This window comes from Nicotiana attenuata, unplaced genomic scaffold, assembly GCF_001879085.1.
Source record: "Nicotiana attenuata strain UT unplaced genomic scaffold, NIATTr2, whole genome shotgun sequence".
Classification (NCBI taxonomy): Eukaryota; Viridiplantae; Streptophyta; class Magnoliopsida; order Solanales; family Solanaceae; genus Nicotiana; species Nicotiana attenuata.
Genome location: NW_017671455.1, coordinates 209,909 through 234,257, shown reverse-complemented (window position 1 = coordinate 234,257; position 24,349 = coordinate 209,909). Strand labels below are relative to the sequence as shown.

At 40.3% G+C, this 24,349-nt stretch overlaps 1 protein-coding gene across 1 annotated transcript; it reads right to left on the bottom strand.

Annotated features, from left to right (window-relative positions):
• Positions 1-11,841: 11,841 nt before the first annotated feature.
• Positions 11,842-24,166, bottom strand: LOC109208396 (pentatricopeptide repeat-containing protein At1g55890, mitochondrial-like). The gene is made up of 3 exons (XM_019371507.1): positions 23,025-24,166; positions 22,847-22,961; positions 11,842-11,985 (listed from the first exon to the last, which is right to left on the bottom strand). The coding sequence occupies exons 1-3, from the start codon at positions 24,164-24,166 to the stop codon at positions 11,842-11,844; spliced, it is 1,401 nt and encodes a 466-aa protein (XP_019227052.1).
• Positions 24,167-24,349: the final 183 nt, after the last annotated feature.

Genomic DNA, 24,349 nt, shown 5'->3' with positions numbered 1-24,349 from the left:
CAAAAAAGAGAAAGAAATGAAGAAAAGAGAAGGCAAAGAAAAGAAAGAAAGAACAAAAAGAAAAATACCAAAAAGAAAGTGAATAAAGTGAAGAGCTGAAGGAAATACAAAATAAAATGAGGAGGAAAAGCTGAAATAAATAGAAAAGGAGAAAAATTAATGACATGTTTAAGAAAAAGTGACGTTACATCCCTCTAGTTCCCCAAGGAAGAAGAATATGACTCAAAGAGTCGAGAAAGTATGAGCCAAAAAGAAAAAAATGGAATGCTTAGGAAAGATGAAATCCAACAAGTCCTACCTTAATCAGAAAGCCTTCATTACATCCCGCAAAAGCCTTACATGATTTTAAGTTGAGTGAGATTACATTAGTGGTGATTTACATGAGGGGAAAGCTTATGGTACTTAGAGCCGGACTTGTGACGTTCTTTTGAGAGAGATGAGCGAACTTTTCACAATCCTTGCTTCGAGTGTCACATTCTTAAGTGAGATTTTCTAATGGAGAATAGAGGAGGAGGAGTTTGGGATCCACAATGACTTACGTGAAAGAGCGAGCTTCCTTGATGAATAGAGTCAAATCTTGATGCTTTAGTGTAACAGTAAAACTATTGTACTCAAAAAGTCAAATCATTGTGTCGTTGATAATTCATATGTGTTGTGGGTAATTGTTTCTCCCAATTGATGTGTGACTGATTCACCTTAGGCCAGCTGAAATATCCCTTTGTCTAGTAGAGGTGGGAATTGCCTTAATTGCTTGAGGACAAGCAAACTCTTTAGTTTGGGGGAGTTGATAAGTGGGAATTTTGACCGCTTAATTGCTCTCTTTTACTTGCATTTTATCTCAAAAATGCTCTAAGGTATTCCCAGAAACTAACAAAATGCTTACTTTCAGGAATATTGGGAAACGAGCAAAGAAGTTAAAAGTCAACTCATAAAATAGTCTAAAGTGAACAAGAAACACACAGGGCAAATAAGATAGCAGTGCGGACTGTACAATTCTAGTGCGGCCGCAGAAGGAGATTCAGAGAGTATGTTTTGGCCAGCTCAGGGAGTGGGGCCGCACTGGAATTGTGCGGCCGCAGGAGATCAAATGCGGCCGCATCCATTTTTATACGGACCGCACGACTGAAGGTTTTGAGAGCTGGAAAGTGAATGAGTGCGGACCGCATCACTTTTGTGCGGCCGCGTAATCCTTAGTGCCGCAGCACCTACTTTTATGCGGATCGTAGAAACCTGAAGAGTTCAAGCCCAATTTCCCAAGACTGCGGACCGCACTAGCATCGTGTGGCCGCAGAAGCCCATTTTGCGGTCCGCATCAGAATTATGCGGCCGCATAACCTCCACAGGGGTATTTTTGTCAGATATTTTTAGCTTATTACAAGTACAACTTTCTGTCATTTTTAGGTTAAGTTTAGTTTGCAGAGGTGCACCTGAACGTTTTTCTTTACTTCTTTGAGTAAATTTGTATTAGATTAACTTCTTAACATTAGTTTTTCTTTGTTCAATCTATAATTATGCATTCTGCCTTAATTTCTTCTTGTATTTCTTCATTTTCTATGAGTAGCTAAATCTTTAGCTAGGGTTGTGACCTAACCCTAGTGTGGGTACTTAATGGGTATTTAATTTTAGGGCTTGTTGGTGATTGAGTTAGTGATATCTATCCTTGTTTATGCTTAAATTATAGAATTAATGGTTGCAAACATTGATTCATGCCTTTTTGACCTAGTCTTTGCTTGAGAAAGAGAGACAAGGTCTAGGAAAACTTGGCTAGCAAGGAATTGGGGTGAATTCAAGAAATTGATAGCCCCAATTAAAGGGTCTAATCTAGAGATAGTAGGACCCAACTTGAGCATATATCACTTGGTTTGTGCAAATACTCATTTGGGCTTGAGAAAAGCCAAATCGGGCAAAATCACTCAAACTACCGAGAGGTATAGAGTGAGCAATTACATGTGTTTGCTATACCATGAACCCAATAAATCAAATTTGCCTTATAGTTTACAACCCATTAGGTATCCACCTAGGTGGAAGTCACGACCCTAGATTCCTTTATCAATTGAAAAACAACTCAAAACCAAAAATATTGTCCTTTAGTTTTTAGTTTTCAATCAATAGAGTAATGTAGAAGTAATACACCATTCAACATTGTGGAAGTACAATTTAAGCCAAAACTTGCAATCAACTTAGATATACACCTAATCCCATATTCTAACCCCATGTGGATTCGACCCCGACCTTTATTGGGTTATTATTGCATCGACCGTCTTGCTACTTAATTATGGTGTGGATTTGGTCGAGATCACCTAGCATATGCCATTGTTCCCCATCCTTCTAGAGAAAAGCTACAATATAGAGTTATCCCTTCTATTTTTCTAGGCTATGGTTTTGGTAAAAAGGGTTTGAAGTTATTACATTTAGGGAACAAATCTATCTTCTATTCTAGGGATGATACATTTGTCGAGCATATCTTTCCCTCTATCTCTTCATCTTATGGTTTCTTCCTTCTTCTTCTTCTTCTTCTTCTTCATTTTCTGACCACTTCACATTTACTCCCATTCATGCACCTCCTTCACCTCAACCTCTTTCACATGTTCATCCTCTTGTTTCATCACCAACCATTGATCCTCCAACCTCAATTCCTTCTTTTGTACCCTTACCTCCTCCTTTGAGGAGGTCCTCTACACCAACTGTCACTCCTACTCACCTTAAAGACTATATCTGCTATGTTGTACCTCCTCTTCGTCCACCTCTGAATCCTCTTCTCCTATCCCTTTACTTGAGCCTTCTTTCTACCATCAGGCTGCCTCTAACCCTGCCTAGTAAGAGGCCATGTTGAAGTAATTCCAAGCATTGGAGGCTAACCAGACCTGGGAAACAGTTCCATTTCCCCTGGTAAAAAGACCATCCCTTGCAAATGGGTGTATAAACTTAAACAGAAATCAGATGGTAGTATTGAGAGGTACAAGGCTAGGTTGGTTATCAGGGGGGATACTCAACAGGCTGACTACTTTGAAACATTCTCACATATGGTCAAGTTCACCACTATTAAATGTTTGCTTGCCTTGGCTGCTAAACATTCTTAGCATGTCTACCAGCTTGATGTAAATAATGCCTTTTTGCATGGGGATCTCTCTGAGGAAGTCTATATGAATGTTCCCCTTGGTCTCACAGTTTCTTCATCTTCTTCTGGTCCTCCCTTGGTGTGCAAACATAAGAAGTCATTGTCTAGGCCCAAGCAGGTATCCAGGCAATGGTTTGCCAAGCTCTCCACTACTCTCATCTCTATGGGCTATTCTTCCAGCCTTAATGATTACTCCCTATTCACTAAATTCACTGCTTCTACAACTGTTCTGATTGTTGTATAAATAGATGACATCTTAGTGGCTAGAAATGATTTCTGAATTGGAATCTATCAAGACCTTCCTGGATTATCAGTTCAAGATCAAAGATTTGGGGTCTATCCATTATTTTCTAGGTCTTGAGGTCTCATAGCTTCCTCAAGGTCTACTTATCAATCAACACAAATGCCTCAAGGAGCTGCTTGCTGAGTTTCCTTGCGACTCTTCTCTCCTATCATTACCCCATTGGACATGTCTGTTAAACTCACACCTTCATCTGGCGATCTATTGGCTGATACCTCTCCTTATAGAAGGCTCAGAAAACTTAATTTTTTGTAGCACACCAAAACTGGTATTTCATTTTTTGTTCAGCACCTTAGCCAGTTCCTCAATGCTCCTAGGACTGCTCATATGTAAGCAGGTCTTCATGTTCCGAGATACTTGGTCAGGGAACCTGCCAAAGGTATCTTTCTTAACAACACTCAGGATTTTTCTATTCTTGCATTGTCAGACTCTGACTAGGTAGACTGTCCATCTTCTAGGAAGTCTGTGAGTGGTTATTTTGTCACTCTTGGGGGTAGCCCTATTTGCTAGAAGTCTAAGAAGCAACCCACTGTCTCCTTATCATCTCCAGAAGCTGAGTACATGGCACTTAGGAAGATTGTTGCTGAACTTACTTGGCTTGTCAGGTTGTTAGCTGATTTGAGACGTTCTATTTCTACTCCTATTCCCTTGTATTGTGATAACAAGTCAGCTATCAGCATTGCCAAGAACCGTGTTTCACATGAGAGGACCAAACATATAGAACTTGACTGCCACTTTGTCCGGGAGAAGCTTGCTTGTGCTCTGATTTCTATGCACTATATTCCTACACAGTCTCAACTGGCAGATATATTTACCAAGCCTCTCACTGGTATTCAACATCAGATTCTCCTTTGCGAGCAAAAAGTTCTATCACCCTGCAGCTTGAGGGGGGTGTTAGAATAGCAGGCCTAAACTCTCCAGGCCCAATTGTTTCTGACGAAGAGTTAGACCCATGCCTAATTACTTGATATATTATGTATTGTAACATTATTGTATAGATAGCCACAATTGTGTTACATAGCAATTCTTTAATTGCTTAGTATAAATAGGATAATAAAGGCGAACTTGTACATGAGAGATATTATATTGAATATACACAGATATTTTCTATTCTGATTCCTCTCTCTAGACTCTTCAATTTAGCATTTTCTATGAAAAGAAAATCCAGATTTCTGCTCGTTTATCTCCAGATCAACAGGATGTGCTTCATGACTTTATATGAGACAACAGAACCGTCATGACCCAAAATCAACCGTCGTGAGGGTTCCTATCGTGGAACTAGGCTATCCATTACTCAACATCTCAATACAGTATAAACTTTGAAAATAAAGACGGCGGAAATTAATATGTAAGAAAGGCCATATGAAATCAGAAACAAACCAAAATACGATACAATCCATCCCAAAACATGGGTGTCACAGAGTACATGAGCGTCTATATCAGAATACAGTCTACTAAGGTGCTTAGGGAATAGAATTGAAATACAGATAGAGATAGTGAAGGAGAGTCATGGCCTGCCAATGCCATGCAGCTACCTCGATACTCCCCGGGATCTGACTCCTCAATCAGCAGTTGCCGTGACCAGAAGCGCCTGGATCTGCACACGAGGAGCAGGGAGTAACGTGAATACAACCAACTCAGTAAGTAACAAGTCCAACCTTTGGACTGAAAGGTAGCGACGAACTCAACCAGTACAGTTAACAATAGAATAACAGTGCAGAAACGTAGGCATGCTTTCAAATCAAATAAATAGCTCAAAATAGTGAAATAGATCAGATCTGAACAATGTGAAGAATATAACTTTTCCATTTCTACATGCCAATGCACATGTTGTATGTGACACACCATGCTGTCAGCCTCATGTGCTCATACTCTCAAATGCTCAACCACTCGGTACTGTATATGGCCCATACGGCCCAGGGAAGATCCATCCCGGAATATATATATCACTAACCATAAGTCACCAAGTACCGAGGAAGGCCAATCCAGCCTTGTGGAGAAGATCCATCTCCAGGTATCAAGTGCTTCGGACAAGATCCATGTCAAGGAATATCCATCCCTCAATAATATCAACCGCGCTCACTGGGGGTGTGTACAGACTCCGGAGGGGCTCCTACAACCCAAGTGCTATCATAAAATCAGTATAATCGGTATGGCGTGCAGCCCTGATCGCATAACTGTTGCTCATAATCAGGCTCTTGGTCTCACTCAATCATCAACCTCTCCAGTCTCACTCAGGGGCTCACAATGTCATGAAAACTAGCCCGCAACAATAATGTGATGTATCAATAAATAACAACTGAGACTGAGATATAATATAAAATGAATGAATGTGACTGAGTACGAAATATCAATGAAACTAGTAAAATGACAGCAAGAAACGACCCCTATGGGTCCCAATAGTACCGGCATAAAGCCTAAACATGATATCTAGCATGATTGACAACTCAATTACTTTATCACATGATGAAAACACGGATATCAACAAGATAGTATCACTATATGGTGCCGTGGAATCAACCAGGTCACAATTCTCACGGTGCACACCCGCACGCCCGTCACTTGGCATGTGTGTCACCTCAATACCAATCATATAACACATAATTCGGGATTTCGAACCCTCGGAACAAAGTTTGAAAGTGTTACTTACCTCAATCCGAGTAAAACTCTACTCCAAGTTGCCTTTGCCTCTCAAATCGGTCTCCAAACGTCCCAAATCTAGCCATAATTAGTACAATACAATCAATATAGGCTAAAGGGATCAATTCCACAAGAAAAGTACTAAATCAAGAATTCCTCCTCTTCTTCCGCAATTTCTCACACCAAATCACAAATTAGATGATGGAATTAAAGGCATAATCATGGAATTTAGCTAAAACAAAGTAAGAATCACTTACCCCAATCAACTCCTTGAAAATCCCTTCAAGAGTCGCCCAAATCCTTGGTCTTTAGCTCAAAATATGAAAAATGGATTCAAACCCTCATTTTTTAAATTTAACACTGCTGCCCAGTTATTCTATCATCGCGAACGCGGCCTTTCCCTCGCGTTCGCGTAGCCCAAATGATTCAACCGCCCAAAACCATCTTCGCGAACACATCCAACCAACCGTGAACGCAATGCTTCCCTGACCTTCACTCGCGAACCCGACTACCCTTCCACGAACGCATAGACCAAAAGGCGGGGGTCCTTAGCTGCCTCGCTCATCTTCGCGAATGTGTTACCCTTCTCACGTTCGCGATGCTCCACTGACCTCACCTTTGTGAGCACGGGCTCCTCTTCGCAAACGCGAAAAACAAACTTCCATCACCCTCCAAGTACACTTCGCGAACGCGAGACCTCTCTCGCGAGACCTCCCTCGCGAACGCATAAGAGGAAACCAGGTGAGACAAAAACAGCAACTTCATTTATTTCACCAACTCAAAATCAAGTTCGTTAACACCCGAAATTAACCCGAGGACCTTGGGACCTCAACCAAACATACCAACAAGTCCTAAATTACAATACGAACTTAGTTGAACCCTCAAATCACCTCAGAAGACATCAAAAACACGAATTCAAGCCTAACGAACTTAGAAATTTCCAAATTCCACAAACGACGTCGAAACCTATCAAATCACGTCCGATTGACCTCAAATTTTTCACACAAGTCATAAATGACACCACAAACCTACTTCAACTTCCGGAAATCCAATCCGAACCGATAGAAAAAAGTCCACTCCCGGTCAAACTTTCCAAAATTCCAACTTTCCCCAATTCAAGCCTAGTTCTACTACGGACCTGCAAATCACTATCCGGACATGCTCCTAAGTCCAAAATCACCTAAAGGAGCTAACGGAACCATAAAAACTCAAATCTGAGGTCGTTTACACATGAGTCGACATCCGGTCAACTTTTCCAACTTAAGCTTTCAATTAGGAGACTAATTGTATCAATTCACTCTAAAATCTCTCCGGACCCCAACCAACTAACCCGGTAAGTCATATAACAGCTGTAGAATACAAAAGGAGCAGTAAATGGGGAACGCGGCTACAACTCTCGAAACGACCGACCGGGTCGTTACATCCTCCCTCTCTTAAATAAACGTTCGTCCTCGAATGGGTCTAGAAACATACCTGAAGTCTCAAATAGGTGTAGATATATATTCTGCATCTCCCGCTCGGTCACCCAAGTAGCCTCCTCCACGGGCTGACCTCTCCGCTGCACCTTCACTGAAGCTATATCCTTTGACCTCAACTTTCGAACCTGCCGATCCAAAATGGCCCCCGGCTCCACATCATAAGTCAAATCACCATCCAACTGAATCGCGCTGAAATCCAAGACATGAGACGAATAGCCGACGTACTTCCGGAGCATAGAAATATGAAATAATAGATGCACACTCAACAAACTAGGTGGCAAGGCAAGCTCGTAGGCCACCTCTCCAATCCTCAGAAGTACCTTAAACGGCCCAATAAACCGAGGGCTCAACTTTCCCTTCTTCCCAAATCTCATAACACCCTTTATGGGTGAAACATTTAGCAGAACCTTCTTCCCAACCATGCAAGACACATCACGGACCTTCCTATCAGCATAACTCTTCTGTCTCGACTACGCCATACGAAGTGGCTCCTGAATTAATTTCACCTTGTCTAATGCATCCTGAACCAAGTCTTTACCCAAAATCCTAGCCACACCCGGCTCAAACAACCCACTGGAGATCTACACTGCCTCCCATATAAAGCCTCATATGGATCCATCTGAATGCTCGACTGATAACTGTTGTTGTAAGCAAACTCCGCAAGCGGCAGAAACTAGTCCCATGAACCCCAAAAATCAATGACACAAGCGCGTAGCATGTCCTCCAATATTTGAATAGTGCGCTCGGACTGTTCGTCCGTATGAGGGTGAAATGCTGTGCACAACTCCACCTGAGTGCCCAACTCTCGCTGCACGACTCTCTAAAACTGCGATGTAAACTACGTGCCTCTATTTGAAATGATGGAAACCAGCACGCCGTGAAGGCGACAATCCCTCGGTGGTAAATTCAGTCAATCTATCTGAAGAATAAGTAGTATTCGCTGGAATGAAGTGCACGGACTTGATCAGCTGATCTACAATCACCCAAATAGTATCAAACTTCCTCAAAGTCCGTGGGAGTCCAACTACGAAATCCATGGTGATCTGCTCCCACCTCCACTCTGGAATCTCTATCCTTTGAAGCAATCTATCTAGTCTCTAATGCTCATATTTTACCTGCTGACAGTTGAGACATCGAGCTACAAACCCAACTATATCTTTATTCATTCTCCTCCATCAATTGTGCTGCCTCAAATCCTGATACATCTTCGCGGCACCCAGATGGATGAAATACCGCAAGCTGTGGGCCTCCTCAAGAATCAACACCCGTAGCCCATCTACATTGGGCACACATATCTGGCCCTGCATCCTCAACGCCCGTCACATCTCTGGCATCACCGTGCTTAACATTGTCCTTGAGGACAAGAAAATGAGGATCATCATAATGGCGCTCTGTGCTGCGATCAAATAAGGAAGACCGAGAAACCACACAAGCTAGAACCCGACTGGCTCCGAAACATCTAATCTCACGATTTGGTTGACCAAGGCCTGAACATCAACTACAAAAGGTCTCTCACCAACAGTAATGAATGCAAGACTATCCATACTCACTGCCTTCCTACTCAAGGCATCGGCTACCACATTGGCCTTTCCCTAGTGATACAAAATAGTGATATCATAGTCCTTTAACAGCTCCAACCATCTCCGCTGCCTCAAATTGAGATCCTTCTATTTGAACAAGTGTTGGAGGCTACGATGATCAGTAAATACCTCAAAGGACACATAATAGAGATAGTGCCTCCAAATCTTCAATGCCTGAACAATAGCAGCCAACTCTAAATCATGAACATGGTAGTTCTTCTCATGAGGGCTTCAACTGACGCGAAGCATAAGTAATCACGCTACCCTCATGTATCAAAACACACCCAATAACGATCCGAGAAGTATCACAATATACTGTATAAGAACCAGAAGCTGATGGTAGAACTAGAATTGTAGCTGTGGTCAAGGCAGTCTTGAGCTTCTGAAAGCTCTCCTTAAACTCATCCGACCACCTGAAAAGAGCACCCTTTTGAGTCAATTTGGTCAAGGGCGATGCAATAGATGAGAAACCCTGCACGAAGCGACGGTAATAACCAGCCAAACCAAGAAAGCTCCGAATCACTGTAGTTGAGGACGGTCTGGGCCAACTCTGAACCGCCTCTATCTTCTTCGGATCTACCTGAATACCCTAACTGGACACCAGGTGCCCCAAAAACGCAACTGAACTGAGCCAAAACTCACACTTGGAGAACTTGGCATAAAGTTTCTCCCCCGTCAACCACTGCAACACAACCTTCAAGTGCTGGGCATGCTCCTCCTCGGTACGAGAGTATACCAGGATATTATCAATGAACACAATAACAAACAAGTCGAAGATAAGGCCGAAACACTCTGTTCATTGATGCATGAACACTGCTGGGGCGTTGGTCAGCCCAAAAGACATCACAAGGAACTCATAGTGACAATAACGGGTCCTGAAAGTTGTCTTAAGAATATCCAAGTCCCGAATCTTCAACTGGTAATACCCAGACCTCAAATCAATCTGGAGAACACCCTCGCTCCCTAAAGCTGGTCAAATAGATCATCAATACGCGGCAAAGGATACTTGTTCTTGATTGTGACTTTGTTCAACTACTTATAATCAATGCACATTCTCATAGGTCATCCTTCTTCTTCACAAACAGAACCGGTGCACCCCAAGGTGACACACTAGGCCTAATAAACCCCTTCTCAAGGAGCTCCTGAAGCTGCTCCTTCAATTCCTTCAACTCAGTCAGTGCCATACGGTATGGAGAAATAGAATGGGCTGAGTGGCCAGCACCAAGTCAATACCAAAATCAATGTCCCTGTCGGGCGGCATGCCCGGCAGGTCTGCAGGAAACACATCCAGAAAATCTCTCACCACCGGGATAGAATCAATAGTAGGGATCTCGGACTGACATCCCTCACAAAGGCCAAGTAAGATAGACAACCCTTCCCACCTATCCGCTGGGCCTTCAAGTATGAAATCACTCTACAGGAACATAGTCTAAGGAACCTCGCCACTCAATCTGTGGAAACCCCGGCATCATCAACGTCACAGTCTTAGTGTGGCAATCCAAAATAGCATGACACGGAGACAACCAATCCATACCCAATATCACGTCAAAATCAACCACACTAAGTAGCAAAAGATCAACTTTAGTCTCCAATCCCCTAATAGTCACTACACACGACCGATACATACGGTCCACAATAATAGTATCGCCCAGTGGCGTAGACACATGAACAGATGAAACTAAGGACTCACAGGGTATATCCAGATAATGAGATAAATATGATGATACATATGAATAGGTGGAACCGGGGTAAAATTATACATAGGCATCTCGATGACATACTGAGACAATACCTATGATCATTGTGTCTGAAGCAATAACATCTAGTCTGGCAGGGAGTGCATAGAATCGGGCGTGACCGCCACCTGATCAGCCTTCCCCTCTAAGGCGACCCCTAGCTAACTGAGCTCCACCCTGAGCTAGCTGGGCGGGTGTTGAAGTCGTAGCCTGACTCCTCTGCTGAGCTGAACCTCTTGAGAGGCGGGGACAGTGCCTCTTGATATGACCCATATCTCCACACGTAAAGCAATCTCTCCCTGCAAATGGCGGTGGGGACTGAAGGGAGCCCCAAGCACCGGGATAGCTACTAAAAGGCCCCGACATAGATGAACCCTGAGCTGATGGTGCATGAGACAAACTCTGAGCTGGAAAGGCATTGTGAGAAGAGTGACCCTGATGAGAATTGTGAGAACCATGGACAGATGATGCACCACGGTGAACTGGGATAGCCGTCTAAGCATGGCTATAAGGACGATCCCTGTCGTGGTAGAACTGAAAAGTAGTGAACGAGACCCCACTGGTCTGTAGAATACCTGCTATATGGAGCATCCTCTGACACTTATCCAAGAATCCCTGTGCAACATCCGCCTCTGTACCACTAAAAGATGGAGGCTGGAGTCTCCCAAACCTCTCTAATCTATGCTGCTCATCGTCAGGCAAGACAGGAACCACATAGTCCTGAGCAGCTGCAACCGACTGGGCTGGTGGTTCCCCCGGTGTTTTGAGTCCGTGCATCACCTACTCTGGTGTGCGCATGGCGGGAGTCTGAGTACCTCCACGACCTGAGAATTGGCTCCTGCAACCAGAATAGAGACCGCTTGAGCAAGACTGGTGCACATGGTCAGAATCTAAGCTAAGGCCTCCTGAAGGCCTGGAATCGCAATGGGCACGGGCGGCGCCTGAGCTGGCCCCACTGGCGCATCCACAACTGGGACCTGCTCCTGAACTAGGCAACTGATAGATCTGCAAGTGCTGCCTTAGCTGATGTGCGAGCTGCACCTCTGCCCCTACCGCGACCTCGGCCTCTCGCGGCCCTGGCTGATGGTACTAGTGGTTGTCTGTCCTGCCCAGTAGTATGTGTCCTCACCATCTATAAGAGAATAAAATTACAGAAGTTTAGTTACTAGAATCAACAGATTCGCATGACAAGAATTCAAGAATGTGAAGTTTCCTAAGGGTTCGGCAGCCTCTCGAAGATAAGTACAGACGTCTCTGTACCAATCCGCAAGACTCTACTAAACCTGCTCATGACTCGTGAGACCTATGTAACGTAGGCTCTGATACCAACTTGTCACGATCCAAAATCAACCGTCGTAAGGGCGCCTATCGTGGAACTAGGCCAGCCATACTCAATATCTCAATACATTATAAACTTTGGAAATAAAGACAGGAGCAATTAATATTTAAGAAAGGCCTTTTGAAATAAGAAACAAACAAAAATACGATACAATCCATCCCAAAACCTGAGTGTCACAGAGTACATCAGCGTATATTCCTGAATACAGTTTCTAGGGAATAGAACTAAAATACGAATAGAGATAGTGAAGGACAGTCAAGGCTGTGATCGTCATGCAGCTACCTCAATAATCTCTGGAATCTGACTCCTCAATCAGCAGTCGCCATAGCAAGAAGCGCCTGGATCTGCACACAAGGTGCAGGGAGTAAAGTGAGCACAACCAACTCAGTAAGTAGCAAGTCCAACCTTTGGACTAAAAGGTAGCAACGAACTCGACTGAAAGGTAGCGACGAACTCAACCGATACAGTTAACAATAGAAATAACAATGCAGAAATGCAGGCATGCTTTCAAATTAAATAGATAGCTCAAAATAGTGAAATAGATCAGATCTGAACAATGTGAAGAATATAACTCTTCTATTTCTACATGCCAATGCACATGCTATATGTGATGCACCATACTGTCAGCCTCATATGCTCACACTCTCAAATGCTTAACCACTCGGTATTGTATATGGTCTATACGGCCCACGGAAGATCCATCCTGGAATATATACATCACTGACCATAAGTCACCCAGTACCGAGGAAGGATAATCCATCCCTGTGGAGAAGATCCATCTCTAGGTATCAAGTGCTTCGGACAAGATCCATGTCCAGGGAAGATCCATCCCTCAATAATATCAACCGCGCTCACTAAGGGTGTGTATAGACTCTGGAGGGGCTCCTACAGTCATCATAAAATTAGTATAACCGCTGCGACGTGCAGCCCGATCCCGTAACTGTCACTCATAATCAGGCTCTCGGCCTCACTCAGTCATCAATCTCTCCAGTTCACTCACGGGCTCACAATATCATGAATATGACTAAGTACGAAATATCAATGAAACCAGTAAAGTGACAGCAAGAAACGACCACTAGGGTCCCAACAGTACTAGCATAAAGCCTAAACATGATATCTAGCATGATTGACAGCTCAATTACTTTATCACATGATGAAAGCACATATATCAACAAGATAGTATCACTATACGGTTCCATGGAATCAACCAGGTTGCAGTTCTCACGGTGCACGCCCACACGCCCATCACTTGGCGTGTGCGCCACCTCAATACCAATCATATAATACATAATTCGGGGTTTCGAACCAACAGAACCAAGTTTGAAAGTGTTACTTACCTCAATCCGAGCAAAACTCTACTCCAAATTGCCTTTGCCTCTCAAAGTGGTCTTCAAACGAATCGAATCTAGCAACAAGTAGTATAATACAATCAATATAGGCTAAAGGGATCAATTCCACAAGAAAAGTACTAAATTATAGCAAAAAATTCGAAATTGGCTCAAACCGGCCCCCTGGGGCCCACGTCTCGAAATCCGATAAAAATCACAAAACTCGAAAGCCCATTTACTCATGAGTCTAACCATACCAAATTTACTCATAGTCGATAACAAAATCCCATTCAAAACCTCAAAAATCTAACTCAAGAACTCTTCCTTTTTTCCCCAATTTTCCACCTCAAATCACAAATTAGATGACGGAATTAAAGTCATAATCATGGAATTTAGCTAAAACCAAGTAAGAATCACTTACCACAATCAACTCCTTAAAAATCCCTTCAAGAATCACCCAAATCCGTGGTCTCTAGCTCAAAATATGAAAAATGGGTTCAAACCCTCGTTTTAGAAATTTAACACTTTGCCTAATTATTCCTTCATTGCGAACACGGCCTTTCCCTCGCGTTCGCGTAAAACAAATGATTCTGACGCCCAAAACCTTCTTCGTGAATGCGTCCAACCAACAGCAAACGCGATGCTTCGCTGAGCCTTCACTCCGCGAACGCGACTACCCTTACGCGAACGCATAGACCAAAAGGCTAGGGTCCCCACCTGCCTCGCTCCTCTTCGCGAACGCGTTACCCTTCTCGCGTTCGCGATGGCTCTACCAACCACACTTTCGCAAATGAGTAATCCTCTTCGCGAACGCGAAGAACAAACTTCCATCACCCTCCAAGTACACTTCGCGAATGCGAGACCTCCCTCGCGAACGCATAAGAGGAAAGTAGATGAGCCAAAAACCAGCAACTTCAGCTATTTTACCAACTCAAAACCAAGTCCGTTAACCACCCGAAATCAACCCGAGGCCCCCGGGACCTCAACCAAACATACCAACAAGTCACTAAATCACGATACGAACTTAGTCGAACCCTCAAATCACCTCAAACAACATCAAAAGCACGAATTGCACACGGATTCAAGCCTAATAAACTTCGAAATTTCCAAATTCCATAAATCACGTCGAAACCTATTAAATCACGTCCGATTGACCTCAAATTTTGCACACAAGTCAAATAAATGACACCATGAACCTACTCTAAACCGGAAATCCAATCCAATTATATCAAAAAGTCCACTCCCAGTCAAACTTTCCAAAATTTTAACTTTCACCAATTCTAGCCTAATTCTACTACAGACCTCCAAATCACAATTCGGACACGCTCCTAAATCCACAATCACCCGACGGAGGAAACAGAACCATCAAAACTTAAATCCGAGGTCGTTTATACATGAGCCGACATCCAGTCAACTTTTCCAACTTAAACTTTCAATTAGGAAACTAAGTGTCACAATTTACTCTGAAATCTCTCCGAACCAAACCAACTAACCCGGTAAGTCATATAACAGCCGTAGAATATTAAAGGAGTAGTAAATGGGAGAACGAGGCTACAACTCTCTGTAACGACCCGACTGGTCGTTTTGAGCAATTGCGCCCAGGTCGGCAGTTTGAGGTCTCGAGTAGCTTCATATTATGTGAATCAACTTGCGTGCGCAGTCCAGGCGTGAAAGCTTTTATGTGAAAATATGAAAAAAAAATAGTAATTTTTAGAGTTAAAATTTGGTTTTTAGTTGACTTTGGTCTACAATTTTGGTAAACGGACCCGGATCTGTGTTCCGACAATCCTGGTAGGTCCACGGTAAAATATGGGACTTGGGCGTATGCCCAGAATTGAATTTCGAGGTCCCTAGCCTTAGAAAATAATTTTTGAAGAAAATTGTTGTGCTGGTTTTTTAAAGGAAATAAAGAAATGAATTATTGTTTGAACTGTTGGTATCGGGCCCGTATTTTGGTGCCAGAGCCCGCTACAAGTTTGTTATGATATTTAAGTCCTATCTGTAAAATTTGGTGAAAATCGGAATTTATTTGACGTGATTTGAACGTCCGGTTGAAAAGTTAGAAAATCATGAGTTTTGAGGTTAAATTCATAGTTTTTGATATTATTTTGATGATTTGATTGCACGAGCAAGTCCGTATGATGTTTTTATACTTGCGTGCATGTTTGGTTCGGAGCCCCGAGAGCTTGGTGAGTTTCGGATAGGTTTAGGCTTTGTTGCGCTTGTTCTTGGATGCTTCATCGTCGTTTCTTCAAGCAAAAATAACACCACTTTGACCAATGAGATCCAAATTCAGTTTTGTTTAAATCATTAGATCCGTATCGATTACGGATCCATAGGAAAAAGAATCATCGAATTTGGACATTGTATGAGGAAGTTATGCTCATTTTCGTGTCAAGAAAAATTGCTGGTTCTGGTGTGGTTGCAAATGCGAACATTTTATCGCATTTGCGATGCCCAGTTCGCAAATGCGAGATTTTTGTCGCAAAAGCGACTTTTGCCAGCCCTGCGTTGTTCGTAATTGCGAGGGGTTCGCAAATGCGAACCCTGGGTCGCAAATGCGACATCTGAGACCTGTTAAGTGAGGTTTTTGACGAGATTTTCACCCATTTTTCAATTTTCTCAAGCCCTAAACCTCCATGGGCGATTTTACAAGGACCCAAACTTCTCCAAATCATTGGGTAAGTGTCTCTAATCAATTTTCAACTATATTTCGTGATTATATCTTAGATTTAACATCAAATTCATGAGAATCTAAAGGAAAATTTGGGGGAAATTGTGAAATCTTTCAAAAATATAAAATGATGATTTGAATGACCAAATGGTATTGGAAATAGATAATTTTTGTATGGCTGAACTCGTAGCGGAATGGGTGTTCGATTTTTGTAAATTTTTTCGGATTTCGAGGTGCGGGCCCGGGGAGTTGACTTTTTGCAAATTGTATAAGAATCATAGTTTTGTCAATTGAAATTGTTTTCTCTTGCATTGTTTGATGTATTCAAGTCGTTTTTGGCTAGATTGAGCCGAGCGTTGATGAATTGGTGACGGAAAAGCTAAATTGAGTATTGAATTGGCCGGATTGAGGTAAGTATCTTGCCTAACCTTGTGTGGGGGACTTCCCCTTAGGATTTGAGTCTTTTATGCTAATTGTAGTCCGTGCATGCGAGGTGACGAGTGGGTGCTCGGACTTATTTGCGGGAAATTTGCTCTAGGGTTCTTAGGTCCTTATGTGGAAAGTATCATGTTATGATTGGGTTTCCTAGTTGCTTAAATTACCTCTATATGCTCCATATGACGTTGTTAGCTTTCCTTTAATTCTCACGTGTTACATTGACCCTTAATTGTCTTAATTGAAGTGATTGCCTTCCTTATTGTTTTGATACTTCTTGATTGTGAGTTCCTCTATGACTTCGTGCGAATATGTTACATGTCCAATTGTTGTGGTTACCGGTGTAATTATCACATGCTTAATATGTCTTGTTGTTTTGTTGAGGTTATCGTGCTTCTTGGTTTTTCTGTGACCCTTTTATGTTACTTGTTGATACCCTTGCCGGGACGTTATTGCTTATGATAATGTTTCCCTTACAGGAATATTGTTGTTATGCTATTGTTCCCTTGCCGAGATGTTAATGTTTATGATATTGTCTCCCTTGCCGGGATGTGTTATTATACTTTGTTCCCTTGCCGGAATTCTTTTATGATTGATGATGATTTGTAAATGGGAGCGGGTTGCACACCTGCAACGAGATATGTGAAATAGGATCGGGTTGCACGCCTGCAAGGAGATATGTGAAATGGGATCGGGTTGCACGCCTGCAACGAGATATGTGAAATGGGATCGGGTTGCACGCCTGCAACAAGATATATAAAATGGGAGCGGGTTGTGCGCCTGCAACGAGATATATGAAATGGGACGGGTTGCACGCCTGCAACGAGATATGTGAATTGAGAGCGGGTTTGCACGCCTGTAACGAGATATGTAAAATGGGATGGTTGCACGCCTTACAACAAAGATATGAAATGAAAGTGAAATTCTGGTTTGTTTCCTTATCCTTATTAGTAATTGGATTTTGGTGCTGTGCACTTTCCGTTTGCTATGTTTATTTGTTGTTACCAATTCAAGTGTTTTAACTGTTCAGATTCCTTTACCGCTGTGATCCTTTGTGAAGGAACCCCATCATGTTTTCAATACTTTGCCATATTTATATACATATTTTTCAATACTTCCAATTTCAATAATTGTTTCATCTTCAATTCATTTAGTTACTCAATTAAATTTTCTTAAACCGTCTGAGGTTGTATTTTACTTAAAAATGGAATTTCTACTAAGATAATTTATTAAATTTCTTGTTAAAGGTAATATTTCATTCGATGTTGTACTTTAATTGAAAATGGTACTTTCTTTATTTAAATAATTTCTAAAAATAACTTCATCTTTTCTTGCTGAGTTCCTAATTGGTTTAGAAGTTGTACTCCACTTAGGTTATGTAAAATCAGACTCCTTAAATATCTTAATTGTATTGGTTACAGACCCTATGAACCGAGTAACATGAGAACGTTGTTGTGTAAAGTGAGATAGAAATATGTGGGCACGAGGTGCCGGGTGTGCTAAAAGTTTGGTAATTGAGGTTATGATATGAGATATCGAGTTTGAGATGGCTGGAAATTGTGCATCAGAAACGATATGACTTATTGAGCTGGCATCGCCTTCCTTGTTTGAGTACATTTTTCCTTACTTGTCTGTGTTCCAGCTATGTTTGTGTTAATTTATCTGGTTATCTTCGTTTCCACCCATGTTTCTCTTTATTGTTTCTACTGATTGTAGTTTGTTCTTTCCCTGCTGTTGATATTACTATGTCATTTTTAGATTGATAGTTTATTATCAAATCCTGTTCAATTTATTTGACCAGTAGGTGTCTGGACTGTTCCTCGTCACTACCCCACCGAGGTTAATCCTGATACTTACTGGGCACCGCCGTGGTGTGCTCATACTACACTTCTGTACATTTTTGTGTACAGATCTAGGTATGTGATCGATAGTAGTTGTGCGGGTCGTTGCGGTGGAGACTCAAGGTAAACCTGCTACAGAGTTCGCAGACCTCGGAGTAACCTTTATTTGTACTTATTCCCATTTGTTCCTTTTGTTTCGGAGCAGTGATGTATTTATTTTGTATAACTACTCTTAGAAAGGCTTGTGACTTGTATCACCGGTTTTGGGAATTGTAAATTGTTAAGAGTTATTCAGATTAAAGTTAGCAAATATAAATGTTATCTCAGTTAATGTTAGGCTTACCTAGTTTAGAGACTAGGTGTTATCACGACTCCTTCGGAGAGATTTTTGGATCGTGACACTCTCGAAACGACCGACCTGGTCGTTACAAGAACATATTGGTTGTGGTGTATAAAGAGCATGGGTCGAACCCAATTGACCACTTGAGAAAAGCTAAATGCTTTAATTCTGGAGATATGCCAGCAGTAGAGGAGTACTTAAAGAATGGGACAGTAACTTCAGGGGTGCCTATATATGGTGCTTATCAACCTTTACTTTCTCTTGGGACATGGAGGAGCAACTAAATATATTCAAATGTCTTGGCTAATGTACAAGGCATGATATCTTCCGTTGCCAAATTCTTCGCCTTCTAGATGACCTCGGGAATAGCTCAGGTAAAAAGATAATGGTTTTCAATTTGAAAATATTGTTTTTCTTTTTACCAACCATACCTCCTTTTAATATTGTTTTTCTTTTTACCAACCATACCCCCTAAAGGATCAACATTAGTTCTTCACTTACCCCCACTGTAACTTGAACCTTGGATCAACTGATTACCTCCACTGATTATCAAGTCTAGAATTATAGTATTAGTTTTGAAACTTTACTTCCTGTGTTGATAATTTATGTCAATTTTTAACTGGTGTTGGCCTGTTGTATATGTATATATTATTTTCTAGAAAAATATTACTCACACGTAAGGGTGGCAAATGAGCGGTTTGGGTTGAATTTGGACAGATCAAAATGGGTTAACTCAATAAACGGGTCATTGTTCAATCGAACCCAAAGTTTACTTGGGTTAAGATGGGTTGGGTCAAGATGGGCTAAACTATAGGTCATAGCCCAACCCGCCCAATTTGACACAACTTTCTCTTCTTATTTTTTAAGATATTTCTCATAAATATTCTCTAACCAAATTTTTTCCAAATAAATCTTCAAGTGTAATACCTATGTATATTATGCAATATTTTACATGTGTTGTGTATTGTTTTGTATCAGTGGAGTGTCATCAATTGTTAAATTTATAATAACCCTAATTTCTTTATGCCATTTTTTGGTCCAAAACTTTGCTTCAGCTTTTTGAATGTATAAATTTTAGATGGTAGGTCAAATTCAAAAATATATTTAGATAAACAACATGACATTTGGTTTGTTTTTAAGGTAACAAAGTTATTTACTTTTAGAGCAATTTCAAATTTAAACATGATTTTCAAAATGAATACTAAAACATAATTGAACATGATTTTCAAAATGAATACTAAAACATAAATTAAGCACAAAATTGGATATGTAGCCGTAAAAATGAAAAATTACAATTAATAGAACTAATACTTAAACACTATTGCCCCCACAAAATCGGATACTAAAGCATGATATTATGGTATAACATTATATATACTTGGTATAATATCCTTTTCAAAAATTCTATGTATATAAATATAATCTAGACGTGATGTCGTGATTCACGTGCAATCGAATTCATTCAATAGACAGAAATCACGTACAATTGGAATTCCTTCAATAAATAGGTGCCACTAATGTTAATTAAAAACTATCGCTACGATTATGTAAAATTTGTTAAAATACCGTACAATTATTGTTTTCCCCCAAAAAATAAAAAAGACAAAAGAGAAAAGGTGAAATGCAAATCGATAAAAAGAAAAAGAAAGATGAATTGCAAAATAAACATAACAAAAATTAAAAGAAATTTATAAATAAATTATTGTTAGACACGTAGTAGAAAATAAAGATTTTTTTTTTTTTTTTGGTAGAAAATAAAGATTGACAAGATCCAACAAGTCAACAAGTATTACTTTTAAAGTAAAGGTGGTACTATTAGCAAAAAAAAACTAGAGCCCATATTAGCAATAAACTAAAAATTAAGCCACATTTTTTGTTTTTTATCCAATTCGCAAAGTGGGTTGATTTTGTTTATTTTTTATAGCCAGCTGTGTCAAATATATTTTTTCCTGATTTTTAGCATTTATTTAAGGTCAAACGGTTACCCTAAATAATAGGAACTCAAATTTCCTCAAAATGCTTACTCTTCCATTTCTTCAACTCGCTCTCACCCCTCACGATTTATCCAAAGTCCTTACACTCTCGATTTTTTTCTAAGCTCTCACATCATTGTTATGGTGAATTTTAATGGTATGTGATATTAAATTTTATATTTGATGTACATGTTTCTGTAAATACAATGCATATTCCAGTATATGATTTGTATATGAGATGTATAATTCAGAATTTTATATTATACAATTGGCATGTGATGTATAATTAATGTATAAATATATACAATAATTATTTTATGTATATATGATTTGTATATGAGATGTATAATTTAGACATTTATATTATACACATGACATATGTGTTGTATAATTAATATCGAATTATATGTATAATTATGTATACATAATTTGTATATGAGATATATAATCCAGGTCTTTATGTTATACAAATGGCATATGCATTATGTGTATAATTATATATACAATAATTATTTTGTAGTTTTAGTTTGTCTAAAAGTCCCTGATTATGTATTTGATGTATGTGATTTTTTTGTTTATTTCGTATAATTTATATTTTTATAATACAATTTTAAGAGTACATCTTATGAGATTAAGACCAAAGATCTCGCTAGGTATTCGTAAAGGGTTTGGAAACAAACGTAATTCTCGGCTGACATTTTGTGGACTCTCTGGTTTTGGCTACACTATTATAGGGTTATGTGTAGATAGGGCTAGGCAAAGTTTAGAATACTAGTGGGCTGGCTATTTACGTTTTTTCCCCTACAATTTTCAATGAAAAAGTTTCAGAAATTGTGGATTTGGTCGTTAAATGGGATGTTGTAGTCACGGGTCATGTTTGGGCTATGTCATGGGTCAACTTGGACTGGTGGCTTAGTAGCGGGTCAACTTGGGTATTGCCCATCTTAGCCCATTAGTAAAATAGTTCTTCCCCAACCCATTATGCCATCACCCCTAGTAGTGTACTGACACACCCATATGTAATTTGCCAAGCGGTGTCACATGCCACCCTTTCTGAAGGGTGTCTTTATCACTGATGATTAAGGGCCTTATCCATTCTAATTTGATGTGTAGAGGTATTAGTCAAGTCCCCTTCCACTTTGTCTGTTTCCCTTTTGCCTATAATTTTCGGCAACCTATTGGTGATTGTTTAAAAATAAAGTTGAATGCTAAATATTTGAATGGATTAAGTCAATAAACTTCTCATATATGTTGATGATGAAAGTGTGAATTGATGGAAATCCTCAGAATTTCAAATCTTCTTTCATAGCAGATTAAAAGGTATTATTATTGTTGCATTGAAGTTAATAATGACTTAGACCTACAGCGAGATTTGAGTTTATACTGCTGAAAGTTTTATGGCTAACCCTTCAACCTACAATGGTTGACCTATTGTACTGAGTGTATTGTTTTTTAGTCAGTCCAATTGAACTGGGTGTATTACAATCTTCTTTTATTCTTCACAATCGAAAATCGTCAACTGGTGCACGATCTGAAATTCGATAAATAATTAGCATTCCACTTTGCTATTTTTGCCTATGGCAGAGTTCGAACTTGTGACGCGAGCCTAAACACACACATCATATGTTGTGTTCTTGCTACTGAACCAAAACCGGGGAGCCTGGGTTTTCTTAAAATCTTTTGCCTCAAATATAGGTAGGGTGCTAACAGTAATTATCTTTCCTTTAGTTATAATGCTACTACCAAGAGTGCTAACATTATCAGCTGATCTGGAAGCTTTCATTGATATACCTCAAGCCCAGGATAAGATTTTTTAAATAGCATGGTTAATTAAGACCAGTAAATTCGTTTTGATATATTTTGGCAGTTAACATAAGAGTGGACCTCAATTGCTATAAGCAAAACTTTATACGTTCAATTGAAGCATTCCTCAGAACTTATACTCTTAAATCATGAGGGCAGTTCATAAACGCATTAATAAATCCTAAGACCAGCAAGAGCAATAGTACAGGCAAAAAACACACATATATAAAAGCACAAAACTATTGAAGCATTGTTAATACCACTAAGAAACGACAAATCCCAACTACGGATATATAAGAGCCAAAACTGCTAAGGGCATTCCATCGAGCGTAAGCATCTGGATAATCTGGAACGCGATGTGGCATACCCGAAGCCCTAAGAAATGCATAGGAAAGAAGGTCATATTAACCCGAAAAAAGTGATCCAAAAAGCTTATACCGGAATCGCTTATATGATTTGGCCAAGTTCACCAGCTCCTTTGCATCTTCAAGCTTCGAATGCTCAGCCAAGTCATCAACTACCCTCTGCATTGTTGCATTATGTACAGTAACTTTTGAATTCATAGCTTTCTTACACAAGTCAAGAGCAAAATCAAGATCATCCTTGTCACAAGCAAAATGAATGAGCATCCCAAATGTTGCATTATCCGGATAACGTTCATTTTCCACCATTTTCTCATACCATCTTTTCGCCTCCTCCAAGTTCCTATCGTCCACAAACATTTTGATCATCGTGTTATAACTCAAAGCATTCGGGATGATGTCTTTCTTCCCCATCTCCTCAAACAACTCAATCGCCTCTTTAACCTGGTTATTCGCAACTAAACCTCGTAATCTTATGTTGTAACTCCACAAGTCAGCAACAACGTTTTTCTTTTGCATTAATACCCATAAATCATTTGCTTCAGAAAACATTTTCCATTCATGATAAGCGGTCAAAAGCGTATTGAAAGTCACTTTATCCGGTTTGATCCCCTGATTTTCCATCTCATCCATTACACTGACAGCAGAATCCAAAGAACCAACTTTACATAATGCTTTAATCAAAGTATTATAGGACACTACATCAGGCTCTATCGATAACTCCTCAGGTAATTCCCGAAACAACTCTCTCATAGTATCGTACTTTTCGGCCCTTACGCAGGCTTCTAAAAGGGCATTGAAAGCATAAACAGTTCGCTGACATTTTAAGCTTGGCATTTCGTCGAACAGTTTACGGGCATGTTCGTACATCTTTGCTGTACCGTACAAGAGCATGAGGCGGGAGACAAATAACTCATTGCTAATTTCTGGGTATTGTTTTTGGTGCTCAAGAATGTCTTCGATAGCGGAAGAGTTATTGTCAAGGCGGCGAATGGCGGTTTGATAGTTGGAGTTATGGCGTCGAAATTGAGGGGATTCCGACGATTTTTTGAAGTTGTTAACTATAGTTTGGAGTTCTTGTTTTTCGGTAAGTTTAGGTGTGAGCTTGGTGGATTTTAAGGAGGTTGTTTTGGGCTTGTCAGTTTTAAGCTTGATGGTTACTTTTTGATTCTCGGTAAAGATGCCGTAAAGCCGGCGATAAAGGGAAGAAGAAGACATGTGAAATGTCGTTAGATTAGAATTTCGTGGTTGAGGTTTTAACCATTTAGGAAACTGGGCTTGCTCTATATGTAGCGGGAGAAATTCAAAAATAGCATTTAAAAATAGTCACAATTCCAAAATTCATCGAAATTTAGTTATTTTTCATGTAAAGATAATCTAAAAAACAGTCCAGCATAATAT

What these genes read in the sequence shown, in the direction of transcription:
- LOC109208396 (XM_019371507.1), bottom strand. Translation starts at nt 24,166, where the DNA reads ATGTCTTCTTCTTCCCTTTATCGCCGGCTTTACGGCATCTTTACCGAG. An exon ending in AAATCATATAAGCGATTCCG is followed by an intron (nt 22,962 to 23,024) that starts GTATAAGCTTTT and finishes TGCATTTCTTAG; the next exon opens with GGCTTCGGGTATGCCACATC. An exon ending in GGATTTGTCGTTTCTTAGTG is followed by an intron (nt 11,986 to 22,846) that starts GTATTAACAATG and finishes ATTCTCTTATAG; the next exon opens with ATGGTGAGGACACATACTAC.